Source organism: Papilio polytes, unplaced genomic scaffold (assembly GCF_000836215.1).
Source record: "Papilio polytes unplaced genomic scaffold, Ppol_1.0 DF824047.1, whole genome shotgun sequence".
In the NCBI taxonomy this organism is placed as follows: domain Eukaryota; kingdom Metazoa; phylum Arthropoda; class Insecta; order Lepidoptera; family Papilionidae; genus Papilio; species Papilio polytes.
The window spans coordinates 719,011-742,324 of NW_013525157.1; the positions used below are offsets into that span (position 1 = coordinate 719,011).

Genomic DNA, 23,314 nt, shown 5'->3' on the forward strand with positions numbered 1-23,314 from the left:
AATTTTTATTTTATGTTTTATTGGTAAAAGTAGATTGAAAGTAGTAAAGAAAAATCGAATATCTTTTCCATTTATTTATTTACAAATTAACATTATAAATATACATTTGTTCCTGCCATCTGACCAGTAGACCTTTTCATAACATTTTGTAATATCACATATAGACCATGTTACTTAGTATAATACAAACATAGGTACCAATTCAGATTTTATTAAAGGTAAGATAAAAAAAATCTTTCATTCTGATCAAAAGATTTTTTATGAGCAAATCATCATTTGCAAAAGAAATAGTTTTTTACAAAATTTTTGACAGAATATTACAATCATTTGTTAAAAATTGATGGAAAACATTACTATCAAATTCCAAAGCTAATATTTACAGTTATATGATTGTTAAAGTCTCAGCTTTGTGGATTGGTTTACATGAGTGATGTCTGAGTGATGATGATTTTTCGTTTTTACAGTATTTTTCAATTATCTTGGACACCATATGATTTGCTATGCAAAACATAACTGTAAAGTGATGGGGCAATATCAAGATATTTGAAAAATTAAATAATATTTACCTGTATGTTTTTGAACCTAAATTCTCAAGAGCAATCATAGCACCAGGAACAAGATATGACTCTGCATGTAAATTTTTGATACTTATTATAAGATTTCTTCTATCAATTTTTTGAAGTTCCGTTAATTTTTGCCGAGTTTGTGGTGTCATGTATGGTAAAACTAAGCAACCGAGACCTAAGCATTTACAACGCACGCAATGTTTCCATATCTCTAACAAATCTTCATCTTTTATCAAAGGACAAACGGGTAGTAAATTTAAAACCTTTAGACATTTCTTCTTTTGTCGTTCTGTAATGGGGTAATCTGCCCTCTGGAAAGGCGTAAACATAACTGCACGCCATGCCGTGTATGTAACTTCATCAAGAGAATTGCAGGATTTTAATAGTAAAGGTGTTAATTCGTCGTGTAACGATGCTCGAACTAGTAAAGGAATTAGCTCATGTATAAGATGTACATCTCCGTATCTGCAAGCCAGTGCAGCGGCGATTTTTAAGCCTTCAATATTTCCGTTAGCAACTTGGAGCAATTGTTGAAGGGCTTGAACCTTATCTTGTACAAATGTTGCAACTACCCAGGGCATGTCAATTTTTTCAAGATTTACAACATACAATAATTCCAAAAGTAAACACCAAAGAGAATCACGTTCCCGGTTAGTGACTTTAACTGCAGTGTCAGGATCTACAACACTCAGCAAACATTGAAAAGCTCTAAGTTTTTTGAATTTATTAAATTCACATTCGTCGTCTAAAGCAATTCTAGACAAATAAATAGCTGCCATTTTTGAACACGTTGCTTTCAGTATATACTTAGCAGTTATAAGTTCTTTTGTGTTTAGTCCAGGCAAAGTATCGGTTTCTTTCTCGTTTTTTTCCAGTAGATTTTCTAATATTTGTATTCGTATAGAACTTATGTTTATATTATTTTTGTCTGCTATTTCATTGGCGGCACGATTAACGTCATAGCGTGCGATCTTATTAACGAAATCAGGATGAAGGTACATTGCATGAATAAGTTGTGCTGGTTCAGTTGATAATCGAATAAATTCTTCACAAGCCCAATCTATGTTATGCAATGCATGCCGTGTCGATAAAGTAGCGTATAACCGTTCCATTTGCCGAAGGGCGCGATTTCCAGGCTGAAGAGTTGCCCAACGCTGAGAAAACTGAAAACATAAATGTGCTGCCGCCACTTGATCAGCCCCACGCGCGCAGCCTTGTAGAACATAGAACAGACATGCCCCGGCCCATTCCATATTGGCAATGTGGCGGACACACTTATGAGCTGTACGAAGCAACGGCTCTTCTCTTGACGTTAAGCGCCACGGTTCATTCTCCTTTGAACTTGGAGTCGCTTCTTCACTTTTTGTTCTCGAAGTCATAGTTTGTTTCACCGCATTGCTACAAATCATATCCCTTGCCGTTTGCAAATCTTTATTAAGCGATAATATTGAAACAATTTGAAGCCATCGTTCATACGTTTCTAAAGTTATTTCAGATTTCAGGTGAGTCCACATATCCTCTCGCATAAAAAGATGAAAAGGTAGTCGGTAATAGCCTATTTCTGGAAACATACCTTTTACAGAAAACATTTCATATTCATATTGCTTTGGAGTTCCCTTTCTCTTATAATATTTTAAATAATGTAATAAGAAATATTCCTTATTATTCCGGAGGTCTGCACTCGAACCAAATAACAAGAGATATATACAAAAGTATACCTCATAATAATAGGGATTAATCGATATTACTGAACCATGCAATATAATTTCACCACTTTTCCAAAAATCGTTTAATATATCCTGAATGAAATTCCTTTTTTCTATGCTATCCCAAATTATGTGGCATTTTAATATCAATTCTCTCTCATCACTTTCCAATTTTAGTTTACGACAACCGAGATCATCCTCGATCAACTTATACTTTAAATTCCAATTAATTAAGACAGATACAAGCAACAAAGACAAACCATCATCTAAACTTACATTGAAAGTACGACATAAATCATGAAGCCGTTCTAGCGTAGTATTAGGATACTGTCTCAATACATGGAAGAGAACAACTTTAACATCCCAAGTTTCTTCAGTCCCATCTGGCAAAGCTATTTCTGACAATTCTATATTGAATTTTGATTTTAACATATATTGAGGAGGGTAAGCTATTACGTTTCCAGGCAAAATTGTACTCAATCCAAATATACTTCGTGTCACCGAAACCGATAAAAAATGCATAATGGAAGGCGCCAACGTTTCGCTTTGTCCACGTAGAATTTCTAATACCCACATATTATCCTTCTCATCTTCAAATCGAGTTAAAATGATTAATAAAATGGTCAGTAATGCGTTATCAACGTCTTGCAACGATGTTATTTTAGTTAACAGTTTTCTCGCTAATCCATCTCTTACTTTCAACAATTCATCACATGAACTTCTTTCCATTTCAAATACTGTTACCATAAGATATGAAATTATCCTGAATGGAATTAAATCGTTTTTATTACTTATGTTTAGAATTTCCTTTTCCAAATTGAATTCATCTGTTGCTATTTTACTATAAAAATCAATCAAATCATTTAATGCATTGACTGAAGAAATTGGTAAAAATATATAATGGAATTTCCATGCCACTGATAAGTTCTTCAATACCACATTCATATTAATTAATGAATTTAAAATAGACATCCTTGTAATTAAAACATGTATATCTTCTTCATCACAATTCAACACCAATTGTGTTAAAACATTATTGCATTCTATTAAGAGCCTAGAATTATTTCCATCTTTGAAAGATTGCAATATTTGGGTCATTTTTTGACTACATGGGTCAGATGTTATCATACATTCAATGACTTTGCAGACTTCTTGACTTGTAGATGTTCGCCGCAAAAGTGCTATTAAAGCTGAATTTCTACATAAATCCTTATTTACCAACTTTGTTAAACATCTACCACGCCCTGAACTTGCTGATGCGCCATCATTTTGAATCCATTTATCCACTTCTCTTTTACAACAACTTTCTTTATACATGCCATTAATACTCAATTTTATGTCATATGAGTTTTTCAAATGATACATGTTTTCCAAAGTTTTCATTTGAATCTCATTAACTGATTTTGTACCTTTCAAAAAATCAAGATAATTTCTTTCAAGAGTAGCATTAAAATTTGTCCCAATGTTTATAAGTTCGTATTTGTTGATTATTGTTTTGAGTAACATTTTTTTGTCTTTACTTGGCAATTGTTCAAAAAAATGTAATGCCGATTGAGTTTCACAATTTTGTAGACATCTATCAATATATAATATACTACTGGTATTTGCATACTGTGGTAATACTGTAGTTATTACTTTTAAATCACATAGATCAATAGATGCAGCATCAATTATTTTATGCATAACTAAATTATAATCGGTGCATGATAAAGGAAAATTATATTTCTTCAAAACTACCTTCACTTTTGCATAGTTTAATTCAATGTGTATATCTTGCGCTAAAATTCTATCTTCATCTGTGACTGTGAAGTCAGTGTTGGCCGACGCAGCCGCAGTAACAGCAAGTTCTAATATTTTACTGTTCCATGGTACATCTAACACTTTCAAAACTTGTAAAAGACATTTAAGTTTGTTACTGTTTGAACGAAAAGCATTGAGTAACAGTTGCAAACGGACACCGTCCACACTACCTCCACTGACTGCTGCTTCACTTTCAATAAATGAATATAATAAATCATCTAAATCAAACAAATGTCTAGTAGCATAACTGGGTAAATTATTTTGAAGAAACTCCTCTAAATCTTCGGTGTAACAACGACGTAACACTATTACAGCCACTTCTGTGGGATTCTGAGAGCTCAACTCACTTAGCAGCATATTTATTTTGTACTTCTCTTTGAGTTCCATTATATAATTAATTCGATCTTTCAATATATCTAAATCATCCAATGACATTGGCCTTATTGATATTGTCTTTATTGATGTTTCTAGAACATTAATAATCTCTTGTATAAGTTTTAATCCTATTTTAGGCCAATACGGTGATTTTTCTAAATGAAAAATTCTTTCTGTGGTCCATTTAACAAATAAATCAACATAAAAAGGATTTTCTTCTAAAATAGATGGCACAAAATTATTTAACCAAATAATTAAAGCTCCAATTTTGATGTTAAATGGAATAGCATTGAGAAAATTGACTATGTCATTATGTTGAATTGTGAGCCTCATTTCAGAATACTTTAACCAACAGATTGAAGCCAGATCCAGATCTGATTTAGATATAAATAAAATACATAACTGTATAAAGTTGAGTTCAAACAGATCAACATCTTCATAAAAGTTATTACCTCTAAATAATATATACTCTAGTAAATCTATTTTATTTGTTAAATCTGTAATTAAGTTTACCAAAACATTATCATTTATGCTTAAAATTTTTGCTTGAAGAGGATAAACAATAACTTTATATGAAATGTTTTGTTTACAAAGTTTTATGGCAGTATTGATGAGAAAATTAAAATCAGTTATGTTGTTAAATAATGACTGCAGCTGTGGTAATACCTGGGCAGGTTTTACATTAGACATTACTGAACTGACAATAGTGTTCAACTGCACTTTAAGATTATCTTGAGTAGTTTTACTTGTTAGTTTATTATTTGAAACTTCAGATTCATTATTTTCACTTTGACAGATTGAAGCACTTTTAATTTGCACCTGGAAGAAAATCAGGATATTTTGTTATATTTGTTATTCTCTGCAAATATGAAAATTTTGTTATACTGATATTTTGAATAGTAAAATAAAAAGTATCATGATGTTAATCTTTTTTTTTCATATATTACATTAAATATAATACAGTCCATTGCAGAAACTGGTTAGTTCCCACCACAATTGGTAAAGGATAATAGTTTTTGCTATATAAGAGTGTGAATTTAAGTTTAACTCACCTTTTCTTCATCCCATAATATGTAATAGAATGTTTGTTTCACAGCTTTAAGTGGGTAATATTTAGAGACTTCCTTAGAAAATTGATATGTGGTACTGAAATCTCTGAGATCAATCATCCACATGTTAGATTTATTAGCCATTATTAGACAATGGGTCCATGGTACAATATATTCTAACAGTGCGTCAGTGAATAATTCATCTATCATGCCTGTTGTACTGCATTGTAAAATCACTTTACCAGATTCAATGTAAGCATTCAATTCATTCAATAAACAAATACTTTGCTGAGATTTTAATGCTGTACGAGAAATATGTAACTTTTCAAGAGCAACGACAATGTCATTTTCATTTTGCTTCATGTTATTATCCAACTCTGTAGTTGAAAATGGCAAAGCAAGGCACTCGCCACTTTCACTCATTAAACCCAGATTATTATTAAATTTAAGAAACTGGCAGATTTTATAGTTTGCATAATTGTTACATCTTATATTAATTAAGGTACCTGTCTTGATGTTTATTACTACAAGTACATAAGACTTAAGAATAAGCCAAAGAAGATGTTCCAGCAAAATGTTATCAGTGATACCTTCTTCCAAATCAAAAACGAATGGTTTATTTATATCATTGTTAAAATCAGACTCAATATCTAAAATAGTCACTTTTCTTCTTTCTTCTATGATGACCAATTTAGGATATAAAAAATGAGCTTCAATACAGTTCACGGGATTAGCAAAAGTTATTGTTCCTATATGAGATTGAACCACAGTGGTCGATGACATTGTCATCGTTTTTCTTTAATATTGTAACTTAAACAGATATTTGAATTAAGAGAAACTTGAGTTTTCTATTTTAAAAACCGTTGGGCCGTTTATTTACAAATTTATAAATGTCAAATTAAATTTCAAGTTGAGTCATAAAGTAGAATTATTTTTTTATGGCTGTGGGTTATGGCACTATTGAGCCGGACGGTTTGTATAATAATTTTGTCTAGGTAAATGTTACCAAAGTTTATTTCAGTCCAAAGGGGTAATATTTTTAGATTGATAATATATCAGTTCCAGCAAGCTTAAGCGAAATTATCTTAATTACTCTCACTACGTCACTAGCGCCTTTCCATTTTGTATGTCCACTTAATTTTTACATATTTTCTTGCAGTATGTAACAACCGGTAGCGTTAGCTCTCTCAACAACTTCATCTTTGTTCAACTATATACGAATTCCTTGGGGTAGCTTTGTGGAGAAGAAACCAAGCGTACAAAATTGGTTGTTGGTGTTTATCAGGGACTGTGAATCATGTTGGATCTTGACATATTGGAGTATAACATTATTATAATCGATGAAGTAAAATAAAACAAACATTAATAAAATATTTTTTTTCTATTAATTTTTATGTTATTCGTTATGTTTTCGCTTCCTTGATTTTTTCTTCATTCCTCTTTTTAACTCAATAGACTTTTTCACTTTGTTATTTATTTCGGTATGAATGATTTGTTTTGTTCCATGAATTGCAGATTCATAACTTTGCAACAAATGTCTATATGATTCTTCTGATATTTCCAATTGTTTTATTTCACTTTTCCCACTAGACTGTATTTGTTCCTGAAATATAATATTAAAATCAATATTTGATCCTATATAAGAGTAAGTTTAATGTTAATTAGTGATGATTGGCCAAGTAAGATTCACGAAATATTTAATCATTAAAGTAAAGCTTACCTTAAACACATTTAATTGATTATGAGTTAAAATTGTCACTGCTTGGCCTATTCTACCTGCTCTTCCTGTTCTACCAACTCTATGAACATACGTTTTTATATTCCTTGGTGGGTCATATGATATAACATAGTTACAATCGGGAATATCAATTCCTCTTGCTAAAGCATCAGTGCTTATAATTCTGAAAAAAAAAAGAAAATCAGAAATCCAACTTTTACTTATCAAATAACAAATATACAAAATAATTTACATACACATTAACTTCGGATTGTTTAAATTTATCAAGCACTTTTTCTCTTGATACTCTGTCTAATGCTGATGATAACTCGGATACTTTAAGACATTGTTCTTTTCCCCATTCATTGAGAAGAACAGCTAATCTGTGTACTGATTGAGCTGAATTAGTAAAACAAAGCACCTTATCCCATTTCTTTTCTACTAGTAGATGGAATAAAATAAGTGGTTTTTCTTCAGCATTACATACCACATAATTTTCTATTAATTCATCTGGTGTTGTATACTTTTTTATCAAACTACCTCCATCAAAATCTGAAATCGGTGCAACAGAGAAAAGTTTCGGCTGGAATAATCCCCATTGCTCTAATAGTTCGGGATCAGGTGTTAAAGTTGCAGAAAAAAGTAACTTGTGAGGTAATGATTTTTGATCACTTATACTATTCCAATTTAAATGTGGAACTTTATTTGTTTTTAATTCATGTTCATGTCTTATATGTCTATCCATGTGATACAGCCAGTCATTCTGTATGTTGTCCATGATCCTATCAGCCTCATCTATAACTAGGAATTTCAAATGTTTCAAAGAGAATCCTTCAGTGTTTTGCAAATGCTCTACTAATCTCCCTGCTGTGCACACAATGATGTCAACTTCACTGACCCACCCAGATGACTCTGCTGTAATATGATTATCAGTATTAATTTTAAAAAGACACATACAAAAGCATAGTGCATATTTCAAGGTTAGTACATTAAGAAATAAATATCAAATTTAATTTTTTTTTATAATAAAAGGGGGCAAACGAGCGGCGTGAACACCAAGGTGGACAACGACGCCCATGGACATCCGCAACACCAGAGGAACTACAGGTGCGTTGCCGGCCTTTGAGGAAATGATAGGCTCGCTTCTTGAAGGACCCAAATCTTTTAATGGTATACTTTAATTGGACTATTTTTATATGAGGAGGTAAATGAGTATAAGATTGCCTTAAACTGTTCAATCTGTTGCCCATGGACATCTACAAGCCTGGGGAACTGCAGATACATTGCCGGCCATTAAAAGACCTTTTTTTTAAGAGGCCATAAAGAAGTAAATACATGGAATTACCAATAAGGACTGAGTATTCCACAGTAAGTCTTAAAAAATGATAAACTTACTATATTTCATAAGTTGTTGTTGCTCCTGCTGCAAAGGTGTTGAACCAGTCAACAAAGCTGTCCGTAAACCTGTGTTAGTGCAGTACTTTTTACATACTTTAAAAACTTGTACTGCTAACTCTTGTACTGGTAAAACAATAAGTGCTCTTATGTAATGTCCAAGTTGATTCATTAATACCTGAAAATGACAAGTAATAAGTAATTTTTAATTTACAATTTAATGTATTAATCAAATGTAATTAATATTTTTTTACCTGAATAATTGGTAAAACAAATGTTAAGGTTTTTCCACTACCAGTAGGTGCAGAAACACAAATATCATGAGGCCATAAAGGATATGGTAGTTTATGTTCATTCAATATAAATGGTATAACTTGTTCTTGAACAGGAAATAGGTGAGTTACACCTTCACTGAGAAGTGTTGTCTTCAATATGCTGGTTAACCAAGTTTGATCTTCTACCTTACAATTTAAATTCTGAAGGCTTTTTGAAACACTGTAGGGATGAGAAAGCCAATGTGGTAATACTCGTTGTACCTGTAAAAAAAACAAAATCAGTATGCAACAAAAAGTCTACATACTATTAATTTCATCCCTATGTTATATGTTAACAAGCTGTCATATACAAACTTCGTTTACACGGATTTTTTTTAAAGTTATCTATCACATTCCTGTGTGCATCTAACTTCTACCAGTTATCTTTCAGTCAAAGTCCCGTCGAAATCGCCCACCCGTTTCAGATATTACCCGGAACAAACATGGCTTGCGACAGACAGACACAAATTTTTAAATGCAATATTCTTTATCAGCTATACAAATACATCATCTTTGGTTTTATATTACAAACAGACACTTAAATTTTACAATATGTATATGGATAATATCATCATCATCACCACCGGCTCACTATACATCCTCTCTGAGAGGCTTGTAGTATACCCTAAGTTAGGGAGACTAGGCCTTAGTCAACCATGCTGACGCAGTGCAGGTTGGTTGGCTTCAAACATATCTGCAATTTCTTCACCAATATGTGCAGGTTGCATCACAAAGTTTTCCTTCACCGTAAGAATGTTGGGTAAATTATGTACATATGAAATTTAAATAAGCGAATATCACATTGGTACATGATGTGATCCCAGGACCTGTTTATTACAAGTCAAATGCTCAAACCTCTGAGCTACTGATTTTGTTAATATAATAACGCAAGGGAATTACCTGAGACTTTTTCTCAAAGTCATTTAAACCAAGAACTTTGAATTCACTGCCTTTATCATTTGCACCTTTCTTCCTTTTTTCTGTCTTATTTTCATCAGGTAAATTTTTATTACCATCTTCAAGATCAACAGAAACAATTTTTTCTACATGTACTTGGTTTTTAGAGTCTAAAACTTTTTCTTCATCCTGCTTTAGAGTTATGACATTTAACACCTTTTGTTTTTCATGTGTTTTCTTTCTCTCTTCAATTTTTTGCTTTAACCTCTGAAGATGTTTTGTTTCTCTATCAATAAGATCTTCGTCAATATTTTCTCCATTATACCTGAATAAATTAAACGTTTTAATAAGCACTGATATACTAGAATATTGCACATTTTAACATATGTATGTTCCAAAAGTGCGTTATTCAATCCAAGGATCTTAAACTTAAAATGGAAATCCACAAAGCTGTTTTACCATAAAAGCTGTTTTACCATAAAATGTATAAAATTTGTTACTTCATTCAAATTATCAGATGTAAAATAAAGTTTAAACAATCTCACGTGGATAAACAACGCATAAATCTTTTGGTCACTCAAGTATGACCAATTATATCTATAACATTACCTATTAATAATAAATAAATCCATCAGAAAATACTGATCCAACAAATGTGTTACTTAAAATATAGAGATTTGCAACATTAATGTACTTTTAGCGTATATAGTTATGCATGAAACATTTTAGTAAAAAGCTATGTAGACCAAAATCATAACCTTACTTTTGGTTAAGATAATTGTCAATTTGTCAATATGTCAAAGCATTTGACATTTAACATTTACACAAACGTCCCTACATTTCACATAGTGATGTGTAAAATGAATGAATGAGTGAATGAATCCATTAGAATTTCAATTTATACTTTCATCGAAGTTGGAATCGATACATTTATAATTCATAGTTATATCTTATGGATCAAAATTAAAATCCCTGTTTTTGCATTCGGTTATGTAAACTTAAATCATTAATGAGAAATAAAGAATACTAGCTGTTGCTCGCGACGTGGCCCGCGTGATAAATTACCTTTCTGGCGATGAAACAGTTTTTAAAATCGACCCAGTAGTTTTCGAGTTATATCAATAGAAACGAAAATATAAAATTACAAATCTTTCCTCTTTATAACCACAAATGACTTTCTTTAAAATATATACATACGACCATATTACCAATTACTTGTAAATTACGTTAAAACACACAAATTCGTTATATCATTGTAATCGCTATCGCTATATACACGACTAGAACCCTCCCTTAATTTAATTAATTGGTAAATAACAATATTAGTTCAATTTTTTTTATGTTTGGACTCCGATTATCGATAGTTCACAGTCGTTCAATAGACGCGTTTGTTTAATTTCTTCAGCTAAGCGAATAAGCGAACTGTGAGTTGATCTGCAATTCATCAGTTTTAGTTGAGTTACCATGGCGATCCAATCATTCAGACCGAGGTTTTCATTATTCGCCAATAGATAGCAGTACGTGGAATTGCATCACAATGTTAACTTACTGCTAGTATGTTAGTATTACTTAGGACATATTAATAATAAGGTCATATATAGACGAGCGGTCATATAACAGTTGAACAAACACAACAAGGCAACATGTAAAAAATTTTTGTAATGAGAATTCAGTGCTGCACATTATTGTAGTCTTGAATTCTTGAACTCTGCATCCGGCGATAAAAAAATTACAGGTATGTCTTAACCAAAGGTATTTAAGAATATACAGTCGAGACATTGTGTAAAATGTACTTTGTAGCTAATTTGAATTTATGTGACTTAAGAAATCCGTTGTAATTTTGATGAACATGATGTTCGTTTGAACGCGAGGCAATTCAATTAGGTACAGAACGGTAGTTATGGGCGTCTTTTTAATATAAGTTGTCTCTAATCAGCGCTTAATAAATTAATTTAAAACCAAAAAACGTGAAGATGGAGCACCGTTTAAATATTATCCACGTTAATAGCCAGAGATAAGATAAATAAACTATAATGAGCGCGTATTTAATTAATTAATTTAAAAACAAACAAAGTGAAAATGGACAACAGATTTATATAAAAAAAATGTATAATGTGGCAATTAATGTAATAATATTTTTCAGCGTTAGAGCCATCTATGGACAAAACTAACAACAGATAGAGTTTGAAATTACGTAACTAAACATATTATTCATGCGTCCCCTTGAGAATAGGGAATTTCTTGAGTTAACTAATGGTATAACATTTTCGTTACAACAGACACAAGATGATTCACATTTTCAACTGTAATTACTGGACCCCCTACTTCTTTTCCGCGATAAAAATATCTCCCACTTTGAAGAAAACCTCTCTGATACTACTTTATAATAAACAAGGATTTTGGTTTTTACCCTACTCTTTCACTTGCGTAATACAGAAATTACTGTGTGTACTCAGAAATATAACAAGATACTGGCTGTCTGATGATTTTATACCGCATCTTTTCGTTTAAACCACGGGGCGTACCATATAGTTTGAACTGTGCGTCGATTGTAAACAACAATCATTAAGATTTCTATGATTCTCTAGTTAAGCACTGATTTTCTAGTTACATTGTAAGGTACAAGTACTTCCATTACAATTTGTGTTTTCGTTTTCTCAACGGAAGAATTTCCCTTTAATGTGGGCACATTACCGTGCTGGTAACCCTAAATACTCAGAGGCGCCATCCTATCAATGTCAAAACGGTGCCACAATAACCTTGCGGCACTACAAGGATCTTTAAGATCCGATCTTATGACATTCAATGTCAAGACATTGACAAGAGGGTGCCTGCTAGTTTTTAGAGTTACCAGACAGTAAAGTATTCCTAGCTTCTTTCGAAGGTCCCCCAGTTTTCAAGCAATATCAATATATGAATATATGATTACTATTTATTGATCTACATTTAGGATTATTCAGGTAAAGACGATAAAAACTTATACTTTTTGGTATATAATTAACAATAACGAGAAATTGCAACCTCCGTGAAGTTAGCCACCTCACTTTCTCTTTGTTTACTTTTTTTTATGCAAATCGTTTGAGAATCGTTACAGAGGGTTTGAGAGAAAGCTACTTTCGTTTGAGAGTTCCTATTTTGTCCGTAAAAGCAATTTCAATTTTTAGCGTGAAGTTGGCCCTCACACATCATTTTTTTAATCTTCTTTATGCAAATCGCTAGAGAATCGTTAGAAAGAAATTGAGAGGTAAGAAATATCGTTTGAGAGTTCTTACTTTTTTTGTAAAAAATATTAGAAATTTTGAAATCGATAACATTCGAATCGATTTTACTTTTCTCCGAATTAAAAATGAAAGCCATAGAAGAATCGAATTTTTCTCGTCGTTAGAGAATCGTCTGAGAATGATTGAGAGAAGAATAGAATCGTTTGAGAGTTCTTAGTTTTTCTGTTAAAATTTTTTGATTTTTAAGTCAATAACGATCGAATCGATTTTACTCTAATTCGAATTAAAAATGAATGTAATGAACTTAGAAAGATCAATTTTTTCTTGTCGTTAGAGAACCGTCTGAGAATGATTGAGAGAAGAAAAAAATCGTTTGAGAGTTCCTACTTTTTCTGAAAAAAAATTTTCGAATTTTCAAGTCGATAACATTCGAATCGATTTTAATTTTGTTCGAATTAAAAATGAAGATGATGGACTTAGAATGATCAAAATTTCCTCTTCGTTAGAGATTCGTCTCAGAATGATTGAGAGAAGAAAAGAATCGTTTGAAAGTTCTTAGTTTATTTGTAAAAAAAAAAAATTAAGTTTCGAAGTCGTTACTAGTCGAATCGATTTTACTTTTCTTCGAATTAAACATGAAAGTAATGGACCTACAAGTATCAAATTTTTCTCGTCATTAGAGAATCGTCTCAGAATGATTAAGAGAAGAAAAGAATCGTTTGAAAGTTCTTAGTTTATTTGTACAAAACAATTAAGTTTCGAAGTCGTTACTAGTTGAATCAATTTTAGTTTTCTTCGAATTAAAAATGAAAGTAATAGACCTAAAAGTATCAAATTTTTCTCGTCGTTAGAGAATCGTCTCAGAATGATTGAGAGAAGAAAAGAATCGTTTGAGAGTTCTTAGCTTTTTGGTAAAAAAAAATTAAGTTTTTAAGTCATTAACGATCGAATCGATTTTACTTTTCTTAGAATTATAAATGAAGACAATGGACTCAGAAGAATCAAATTTTTCTCGTCGTTAGAGAATCGTCTCAGAATGAATGAGAGAAGAAAAAATATTTTAAGAGTTTATCGACGAATCAAAAATGAAAGTGACATAGTATGACATCTACTTTTTGAGTTATGGGCTAAGACGATTCAATTTTTTTTCCAGAAAAACTAAGAACTCTCAAACGATTCTTTTCTTCTCTCAATCATTCTGAGACGATTCTCTACCGATGAAAAATATTGATCCTTCTAAGTCAATGACTTTCATTTTTAATTCGGAGAAAAGTAAAATCGATTCGAATGTTAACGATTTCAAAACGATTTTTTTTTCTCTCAATTTCTTTCTAACGATTCTCTAGCGATTTGTATAAAGAAGATTAAAAAAATGATGTGTGAGGGCCAACTTCACGCTAAAAATTGACATTGCTTTTACGGAGAAAGTAGGAACTCTCAAACGAAAATAGCTTTCTCTCAAACCCTCTCTAACGATTCTCAAACGATTTGCATAAGAAAAAGTAAATAAAAGAAAGTGAGGGGGTTAACTTCACGAAGGTGAAATTGCAGTAAGTTAGCATCATAAGGCTTATGCCATAATGTCAGCAAACAAATGATGCAATGATGTTAGATCAACGGCGGGAGGCCGATCGCTATCTCCGGAACGGCTCGACGATTTTGACGGGACTTTTACTTTACACGCGGGAATGTAATAGATGATATTCTTTTTTGACTCCGCCTTGCCAAAATTTCTAGGTGACGGCTTGTTATGCCATAAAAAAATGATGAATTGATTAGTATGTTGTTGATTTTCATCATAGCCAGATCACTATACGTCCCCACTGAGGGGCTCGGAGCCTAGTAAAGCCCTAATAAAGGGTGACTAGGCCATAGAAAAACAGGCTCGCCCAGTGTCGGTTGGTTATCTGCACTCATACACGTTCACGATGATTTCCTTTACCTTGAGAACGTCGGGTATATTATGTACCTATGAAATTCAAAAAATCCAAAATCATATTGGTACATGGCTTAGAAGTCAATTATTATTGTTCTAACCCATGAGCCACCGACGTTCTCGTTTTTTTTCGTTTAGCATATTTGGTTGACACTTGAAATGATATGGTCCTGCAAGGATGTGGCACCTTTTTGATATTAATAGGAGGGCGCCTCGGAGTATTTAGGGTTACCAACAAGGTAATGTTTCTACATTTAAGGAAAATCCTTCCGGTTAGAAAACAAAAACGCAAATTGTAAAGGAAGTACTTGTACCTTACAATGTAACTAGAAAATCAGTGCTTATCTAGAGAATAATAGAAATCTTAAGAATTGTTGTGTGCAATCGACGCACAATTCAAACTATGTGGTACGCCCCGTGGTTTGAACGAAACGATGCGGTATAAAATCATCAGACAGCCAGTATCTTTCTGAGTACACACAGTAATTTCCTTATTACGTAAGTAAAAGAGTATGGTAAAATTAAAAATCCTTGTTTATTTTTTGAAATTACAAAACAAAACATATTATACATACGTCCCCTTGGGAATAGGGAATTTGTTGAGTTAACGAATGGTATCACATTTTCGTTACAGCAGACACAAGATGATTCATATTTTCAATTGTAATTACTGGACCCCCTACATCTTTTCCGCAATTATAATACCTCCCACATTCGAAAACACCACTCTGATACTACTTTTAAACACTGTCGTCACTTTTTCCATGGAATAATATTAAAAAACCACACAAAATGCGTAATATAAAGACGCGAACTGACAAGCTAAGTCACAATTACCCTGACATTAAATGTATTTTTTTATTTCATAACATTGTCGGCTGCCAACAGAAACTTGTATATCTATATCCGTGCGGACGAGTGCAACAGATAGGTTAGAATAAATATTTTTAATCGAGATCCGTCCAGCCATTTAGGCTACAAAGTCTAACCATCCATCTATCCATTTAAACTTTCGCATTTACATTAGTAAGATTATATTTCGATCCGATTCACCATCGGCTCGCTTGCCTTTAATCGATACAAAGTCGTATGGTTCTTATTATCATTCGTTACACCAAAGTTCCGGTTCGGAACGCATCCCATCCCTAATTTGCATCAGTCAGATTTGATAGCAATTAATTAATTTTTGATCATTTCAGTGGCTTCCAAGTTGGATTTCAGAATTTATTCAAATGTTTCTTGCTTCCTCATTTTGTGTTTAAATTAAAAAAAAAAACGCTTAAAATACAGTTATTAAGTTGAAATACTAAAAACTTGTAGGCTAAATCCAGTCAAAATGGCCAGTGTATCCTATCAAATAGCACATCTTCTCGAGAAGGTAAACCGGCGCATTTCGTTTGTTATAATTTCTACGATAAATCAAGTATTACATTCCAAAGCGTGAAACTACATTCTAAAATATTACATTAAATACCTAATGTATTTATTTCAGATGACATCTAATGACAAAGACTTTAGATTTATGGCCACAAATGATTTGATGACCGAACTACAAAAAGATAGTATAAAACTTGATGATGACTCGGAAAGAAAAGTTGTTAAAATGCTTTTACGTTTACTAGAGGACAAGAACGGCGAAGTCCAAAATTTAGCTGTGAAATGGTGAGTACAAAACTTTTTTGGAATAATTTGTTAAAGTTATCAATAATAATATGGTAGTTAAAGTTAATATTGTTATTTTCAGTCTTGGTCCTCTTGTAAATAAGGTGAAGGAGTTTCAGGTTGAAGGCATTGTTGAGACCCTTTGTGCAAACATGCTCTCTGATACTGAACAATTAAGAGATATAAGTAGTATTGGCCTAAAAACTGTGATATCTGAACTTCCACTTGGTTCAAATACATTGGCTGCCAATGTGTGTAAGAAAATAACTGGAAAGCTGAGTAGTGCTATTGAAAAGGTAGTTTGTTTGTATTTTTATTTCCCAGAATACAAAATCAATTATGAGAATAAAAACATTGTGTAAAGAATTGAGTGTAATTTTAATGTAAACATGTAGAAACTATCAAATTTGCAACAAAACATTTGCATTTTGTTATAACATTTGGAACATTCAGAAATTCTAAGGACAGTAAACTTGTGACATAATTATACTTACATGATCTTGTTATGGAAAGGTAAGATTGAATTTGAATTAAGTTTCGTGTGAATTTTATTTAACATAATGATTTATATTATTAGCAAGAAGATGTGTCAGTTCAGTTGGAGGCACTCGACATCCTGGCAGATTTACTAAGTAGGTTTGGAGGCCTGCTTATATCATTTCATCCATTGTTATTGAATTCCTTGCTGCCTCAACTTTCTTCTCCTCGTCAGGTAATATGACTTCTTTTTAAATATTGTAGACATGTTTATGAAATTAATACAGCAAATAAACTTAATATGGATAAGTATATATCAAGTAAAGATTTTGCGCTTGCAATATTTATATCTAACTATTTTTAAATAAACTTAAATTGTATACAGGCTGTTCGTAAACGCACAATAGTGGCGCTATCACATCTGGTGATGTCTTGCAATGCATCACTGTACAGTAAACTCATTGACCACCTGCTGGAGGGGCTGAGTTCATCCACATCTGCCAGTGTCAGTCGTACACATATCCAGTGTATTGCGTCTGTATGGTAAGAGATTTACATTTATATTAGTTAAAACTAACCTTGAAATCTATATCTATACAAGTAACATGATGTATTTCCGTTGTGGATAGTTAACAATGATAAAAATGTTTGTCCATATGTTTGCAAGGCTAAGTTTATTGTGGGTAAATCCAAAATGGCTTTACCAATTTGTTTTAATTAACGCTGACGAAATCGCGTTAGAACGCTATTTAGTAATACTTTTTTTTTACTTATTATATATTTAAAATAAAGTTATATATTTTTAATTAATTGATGATTGATAAAGGATTTATGCGATTTTTTAACTGACAATATTGTTTGTTATGTAGTCGACAAGCCGGTCATAGATTTGGTGAGCAACTGTGGCGCGTTGCCCCGCCAGTTCTAGAACATTCTACCGACGCCGATGAGGAGTTGCGTGAGCACTGTCTGCAGGCACTTGAAGCTTTTGTGCTTAAATGCCCTAAGGAAGTGCAACCTCACATTCCAACAGTAAGTACTCCATAATTTAATTATCAAATAATAAATCTTTATTTACTCAAGATAAATGGTATTAAAACTATGATTTGCTGCAAAAATGTGATTACTAAAATCAGTAGATGTTGAAAATTCATATACTGATGTAAAAAGGAAAGATTTGTATTTTTGTATGTAACATAATATCTCAAAAAATAATTTAGAAATAATCTTACACCATTAAAAAGCTATTTTTCAGAGAGTAACAGGTTATTTTTTTTATATTTCACATGGACGGAGGCGCGAGCAACAGCTTGTATTATATTTGTTATTACAGATAATAGAGTTATGTTTGAAGATGATAACTTATGATCCTAACTACAACTATGAAGACGAGGAAGAAGGTGGTGGAGGTGAAGATGAAGAGATGGAAGATGAATCAGTGGAGCCCGATGCGGATGCAGAATCTGATTCCGAAGAGTACTCTGACGATGATGATATGTCTTGGAAAGTGAGTTAATTGTTAAAAAAAGGGTTAAAAATATATAGAGGAAGCAAGAAATAAGTGTCATTTAAGACAGTTTTCACATGATTCTCATATCTATTTATAAGTCATCAAACCACATATCAATATTATAACTAAGGTCTTTCAAAGAAGTTACCGGTGAAAAAATGTTGTCCACTATATCTAGTTTACATATCTTTTAAATGCCTTTGGTTAAATATAAAATTTGAGGTTATGTTGATTATCTTTGAGTTACCAACTAAAATGGCCGTGAGTCTTTTTTCAACTTTTTTCATGTAATTGAATTTTCATATTTCAATACACAGGTTCGCCGCGCCGCAGCCAAATGCCTTGAATCAGTGATAGCGACTCGACACGAGCTGTTAGCGGAAATGTATCAGACGGTGTCTCCTGCATTGATTGCAAGATTTAAAGGTATGAATATTTTGATATGAAAGTCAGCCCAAATAGTTATTTTTACGCTTTATATATTCCATTTAAAAAATTTATTTGTAACCCATGTCATTGTTTCTGAGCTATGTCAAAGTGTACAGTTATCAGGCTAAAGGTCAAACAGTCTTGAGATTATATCTGTACTAATATTATAAGGAAGAAAAATTTGTATTTTTGTATGTATTGAAATAACTTAAAATCTACTGGCATGATTTCAAAAATTCTTTCACCATTAAAAACTACATTATCAGTGAATAATATATGCTGTTTGTTATTGTTTTTTTTTTAATTTCAAGCGGACGAAGTCGCGAGCAACTTCATATCTATACTTATACAATAAAATGTAAACACACTTAGCAGGTAGTTGCTATCAGAGTATATTTTTTAATAATACTTTTTTTTAACAAGAAGCCCTGCTACATGATATGATATATTTTCACGCTATTTAATTTAGGGGTGAAAAAAATTCCATCGACACAAACTGCAAGCCAATAACAGTAAAGAAGCAAGATTGATATTGTAATGGTAATTGGTAGCCAATAGCAAAAACCAATATTGTCTTTAAAACATTTGCAATTAAATGTAAACAATAAAATAAAAATGTGTAGCGGATGAAGCTACATGGGTACAGTTATTGTATCATAATTTGGTTATTGTTTGTTAACAGAACGCGAAGAAAATGTGAAATGTGATATTTTGAGCGCTTACACAGCGCTATTAAGAGCGACGCGGCCGCCGCCCGCGCTGCAGATGCCCATCGTGCCTTCTGATGACTCTCCACAGGCTTTACTTCTACAGAGGGTGAGCTGATTCTAGTTAATTTCTGATAAATTGTAAAACTGAAATATATGTTTTTTTTAATACTTTATGTATTTAAAATATTGGAATAATTTATATTCATAAACCAGTGTTTTCAATACAGCGTACATAAGTTAGTTTTTTATGTTCAAACTTAGAGTGTATAAAAACGAGTGTATTAGGTCCTCCAAGATTGTCAAAGCAACTGTAGTTCCTCTAATATAGCAGATGTTAATAAGCGTTCTTGAATACCTTGTTGTAACCGCGGCTCGTTTGCCTATATAATTATTTATACTAATATAGTAAAGCGTAAACACACACTACTTAGTTATGTAGTATGTATTACAATTTGAAGAATTCTCTTATTAATAAAAAGCCCGTCTCTTACCACACACTTTAAGCTATATGTTTTCACCCTATTAAACATATGGAGTAAATAATTTAGTAAAAACTGTCATGCGGGAAAGGGACAAAAACTACAAGCTAACAACATGAGGGAGACAAGATTGGCATGGTAACATTAATTGTTATCCAATGTCAAAGGCCTTCGTTGTCATTTGTGAATTTTGACATTTCATAAATGTAAACAATGCAAGTGAAGCCGCACGGAACCAGCTAGTGAAATAATAAAAAAAGTATTTTATTCCTTATATTTGTCAAATTCTCAATTGCAAATGCCAAAATAACTGTTGCCATAATAACCTTGCTTCCTTAATGTTGGTAGCTTATAGTTTATGGTCCCTTTCCCATGAAGGATTTTTCCAATGTATTTACCGCTCTAAGATTAATAGCGTGAAAATATATAGCCTAAAGCGTGACGTAAGTGTAGCGATTTGTATTAAAGAATCAATTATTCTAAAACATGCTGTGATTGCTGACATCTTATGCCACGAATTGTGAAAGAACAAAGAAGTGTGTGTTTACGCTTTATTACATTAGTATAGATGTGGATAATTGTACGGGAACAGCTCGTAAGATAATGAATGGCGGTTACCACATATGATTAGTTTAGAAGGATGTTTACTATTGGTTGTGCAGGTGGGCGGCGTGGTGCGCGGCGCGCTGCGTGTGATCCGCGGACGCAGCGCGCGCGCGCGGGGCTGCGCGCTGGCGCTGCTACGCGAGCTGCTGGCGGCCGCGCCCGGCTGCCTCGCCGACCACGTCGCGCGAGTCGTGCGCGCGCTTACCCCCGCACTCACGTACGTCACACCACATACATACATACATACATACATACATACATACATACATACATACAACAAACTTCTTCATTTTTATTAGTACATATCCCCAAGACATCGTAACGGATCTAACAAAACACTAACATTTTTTTTTAAATTCCGCGTCGATGAATTCAGAGGCGAAAACTAGTACATTTATATGCCTTAGCATATTTATAAAACTAAATTGTATTACTTTAAATGTTTCTGAGGCGGTTGCTTCAATACTGACATGAATAGAGGCTTATATGAATATATGTGTACATGTGATAAGTATCAAGAGGTCACAATAGCCAAATAGTGACTTGGGGTTAGACTTCAAGGACAATATATGTTGTGTGTTCAGTGACAAGGGCACGGCTTCGTCGATGAAGATAGAGACGCTGGTGTTCGTGGTGTGCCTGGTGCGCGGACACGCGCCCGACACCATGCGGCCGCACGTCGCCGCGCTGCTGCCCGCTGTGCTGGCCAGCGTGCAGGACCCCTTCTACAAGGTCACCGCGGAGGCGCTGCGGGTACTGCAGACGCTGGTCAAAGTCATGCGACCACTCGGTTAGTGCGAGACATGGTCACTATAAATGTATTTGGTTTTAAATGAAATATTTAACAACGGAATTAAAAAAATAAGTACATGAAAAAGAATTAAACGCTAATGTTATAATGAGTAAAAAATTGCCACTTTATTGTGTAATATCAGTCAGTTAACGTGTTTTTCCCGACGGATTATACTAATATTATAAATGTAAAAGTTTAAATGGATGGATGGATGATTGTTAAAGTTTGTAGTCTAAACGGCTGAACCGAATTTGATGACCAATTTCATATTGATGTAGATAGTCTGGAAAAACACAGGCTACTCATTTTTGTTTTAAATTTCACGCGGACGGAGTCGCGGGCGAAAGCTAGTGTTAAGTAGTATCGACATTGTGTTTTAGAAAAGATGGAGCTGGTCGGCGAGGAGGGGTCGGAGGCGTCGGAGTGCGGGGAGCTGCGCCAGTTCGTGCCGGCGATGTTCGAGTGCACCCTGGTGCGCCTGCGCGCCGCGGACATGGACCAGGAGGTGAAGGAGCGCGCCATCGCCGCCTGCGGACAGCTGCTCTGCCACTTCGGGGATTATCTGCAGGTACACGAATACACATCAGCGTGTTTTTGTCAATAATACAAGCTATTTTTTATCCCATGCTTTGGCAATTGAAATATTAAAACTATCCAAATCTGTTGACAATAAATATCTAAATGGAATTAATAGAAATGTAATCTTTCTTTTCTATTTATTTCGACCTAAATGTGTATCTATACTAATATTATAACGAGGAAAGATTTGTATTTCCGTATGTATTCGAATAACTCAAAAATTACTGAACAGTTTTCAAAAAGTCTTCCATCATTATAACTATAACTAAAACCACTGACTTGGTATTTTATTTTATTAACTCCACGCGAACGAAGTCGCGAGCAACACGTAGTTCAATTTTAAAGCAGATAACCAATATGGTGTTATCAATAAACGCTAATTTTGAGCGTTACTGTGATTCTAATAACGATATTTAGTGATTGATAATCTTTATTAAAACATATTTAAATGAATTTGTTTTTGTTTTAGAATGAACTTCCCGTATGTCTACCGATACTGCTGGAGCGCTTGCGCAACGAGATTACTCGACTCACAACTGTCAAAGCACTCACAAAAGTCGCCGCATCCCCGCTACGTATCGACTTGAGACCTATATTGGTAAGGATTTAAATTATATAAAAATATTTCATATTAACGTAAACCATGTTTTTATCAAGGTTATTTTAGCTATTCTTTGTATCTGAATGTAATTTCCCATATTCTTCTATTTATATATTGTTTTCAGTCCGATGCAGTACCAATCTTGGGATCGTTTCTAAGAAAAAATCAGAGAGCTTTGAAATTATCGACGTTAGTGTTGCTAGACACACTTGTGCAGAATTACAGTAATGATATCAGTATTGAATTACTGAGTAAGGTATGTGTTTTACTGTTATCTTCATAGGTTCTAAATGCTTTCTAAACACTGATTTTGTATAGACCCAAAAGGATATCTGACATGATGTTAAACAAAATTGTGATTGCTCACTTGTCTTTACGTAGTGTAGCTGTCATATTATCTTTTCTTTTTTTCTATGTTTTTGCATATTCTCTGACAGCAGTATCTCTTATAGCTGTTGCTCGTGACTTCGACCATATATATATATATATATA

At 33.1% G+C, this 23,314-nt stretch overlaps 3 protein-coding genes across 3 annotated transcripts in view; 1 reads left to right on the top strand and 2 right to left on the bottom strand.

The window, feature by feature from the left end:
• Nucleotides 1-61: 61 nt before the first annotated feature.
• Nucleotides 62-6,768, bottom strand: LOC106100602. The gene is made up of 2 exons (XM_013279524.1): nucleotides 5,500-6,768; nucleotides 62-5,266 (listed from the first exon to the last, which is right to left on the bottom strand). Exons 1-2 carry the CDS (start codon nucleotides 6,283-6,285, stop codon nucleotides 563-565), a joined length of 5,490 nt encoding a protein of 1,829 aa, XP_013134978.1. The 5' UTR covers nucleotides 6,286-6,768; the 3' UTR covers nucleotides 62-562.
• Nucleotides 6,769-6,857: 89 nt separating this feature from the next.
• On the bottom strand, nucleotides 6,858-10,602 carry LOC106100603 (probable ATP-dependent RNA helicase Dbp73D). Its single transcript, XM_013279525.1, has 7 exons — nucleotides 10,429-10,602; nucleotides 9,823-10,144; nucleotides 8,863-9,144; nucleotides 8,609-8,786; nucleotides 7,471-8,128; nucleotides 7,217-7,397; nucleotides 6,858-7,099 (listed from the first exon to the last, which is right to left on the bottom strand). The coding sequence occupies exons 1-7, from the start codon at nucleotides 10,449-10,451 to the stop codon at nucleotides 6,893-6,895; spliced, it is 1,851 nt and encodes a 616-aa protein (XP_013134979.1). The 5' UTR covers nucleotides 10,452-10,602; the 3' UTR covers nucleotides 6,858-6,892.
• Nucleotides 10,603-15,986: 5,384 nt separating this feature from the next.
• Nucleotides 15,987-23,314, top strand: part of LOC106100667 (cullin-associated NEDD8-dissociated protein 1) — a gene marked incomplete in the record, with an annotated part of 18,361 nt that continues 11,033 nt past the window's right edge. The window contains 15 exon segments of the mRNA XM_013279626.1: nucleotides 15,987-16,068; nucleotides 16,176-16,354; nucleotides 16,469-16,638; nucleotides 16,721-16,934; nucleotides 17,216-17,350; nucleotides 17,501-17,658; nucleotides 17,985-18,147; nucleotides 18,449-18,622; nucleotides 18,943-19,051; nucleotides 19,737-19,870; nucleotides 20,906-21,066; nucleotides 21,434-21,639; nucleotides 22,023-22,210; nucleotides 22,691-22,819; nucleotides 22,947-23,078. Coding sequence (XP_013135080.1) covers nucleotides 16,313-16,354; nucleotides 16,469-16,638; nucleotides 16,721-16,934; nucleotides 17,216-17,350; nucleotides 17,501-17,658; nucleotides 17,985-18,147; nucleotides 18,449-18,622; nucleotides 18,943-19,051; nucleotides 19,737-19,870; nucleotides 20,906-21,066; nucleotides 21,434-21,639; nucleotides 22,023-22,210; nucleotides 22,691-22,819; nucleotides 22,947-23,078 — 2,115 coding nt within the window.

Coding starts and splice junctions, on each gene's coding strand:
- LOC106100602 (XM_013279524.1), bottom strand. CDS start 6,285: ATGACAATGTCATCGACCACTGTGGTTCAATCTCATATAGGAACAATA. Junction 5,267..5,499: donor TATTATGGGATGAAGAAAAG/GTGAGTTAAACT, acceptor ATTTTCTTCCAG/GTGCAAATTAAAAGTGCTTC.
- LOC106100603 (XM_013279525.1), bottom strand. CDS start 10,451: ATGGATTTATTTATTATTAATAG. Junction 7,398..7,470: donor AAACAATCCGAAGTTAATGT/GTATGTAAATTA, acceptor TTTTTTTTTCAG/AATTATAAGCACTGATGCTT. Junction 7,100..7,216: donor ATCAATTAAATGTGTTTAAG/GTAAGCTTTACT, acceptor ATTATATTTCAG/GAACAAATACAGTCTAGTGG.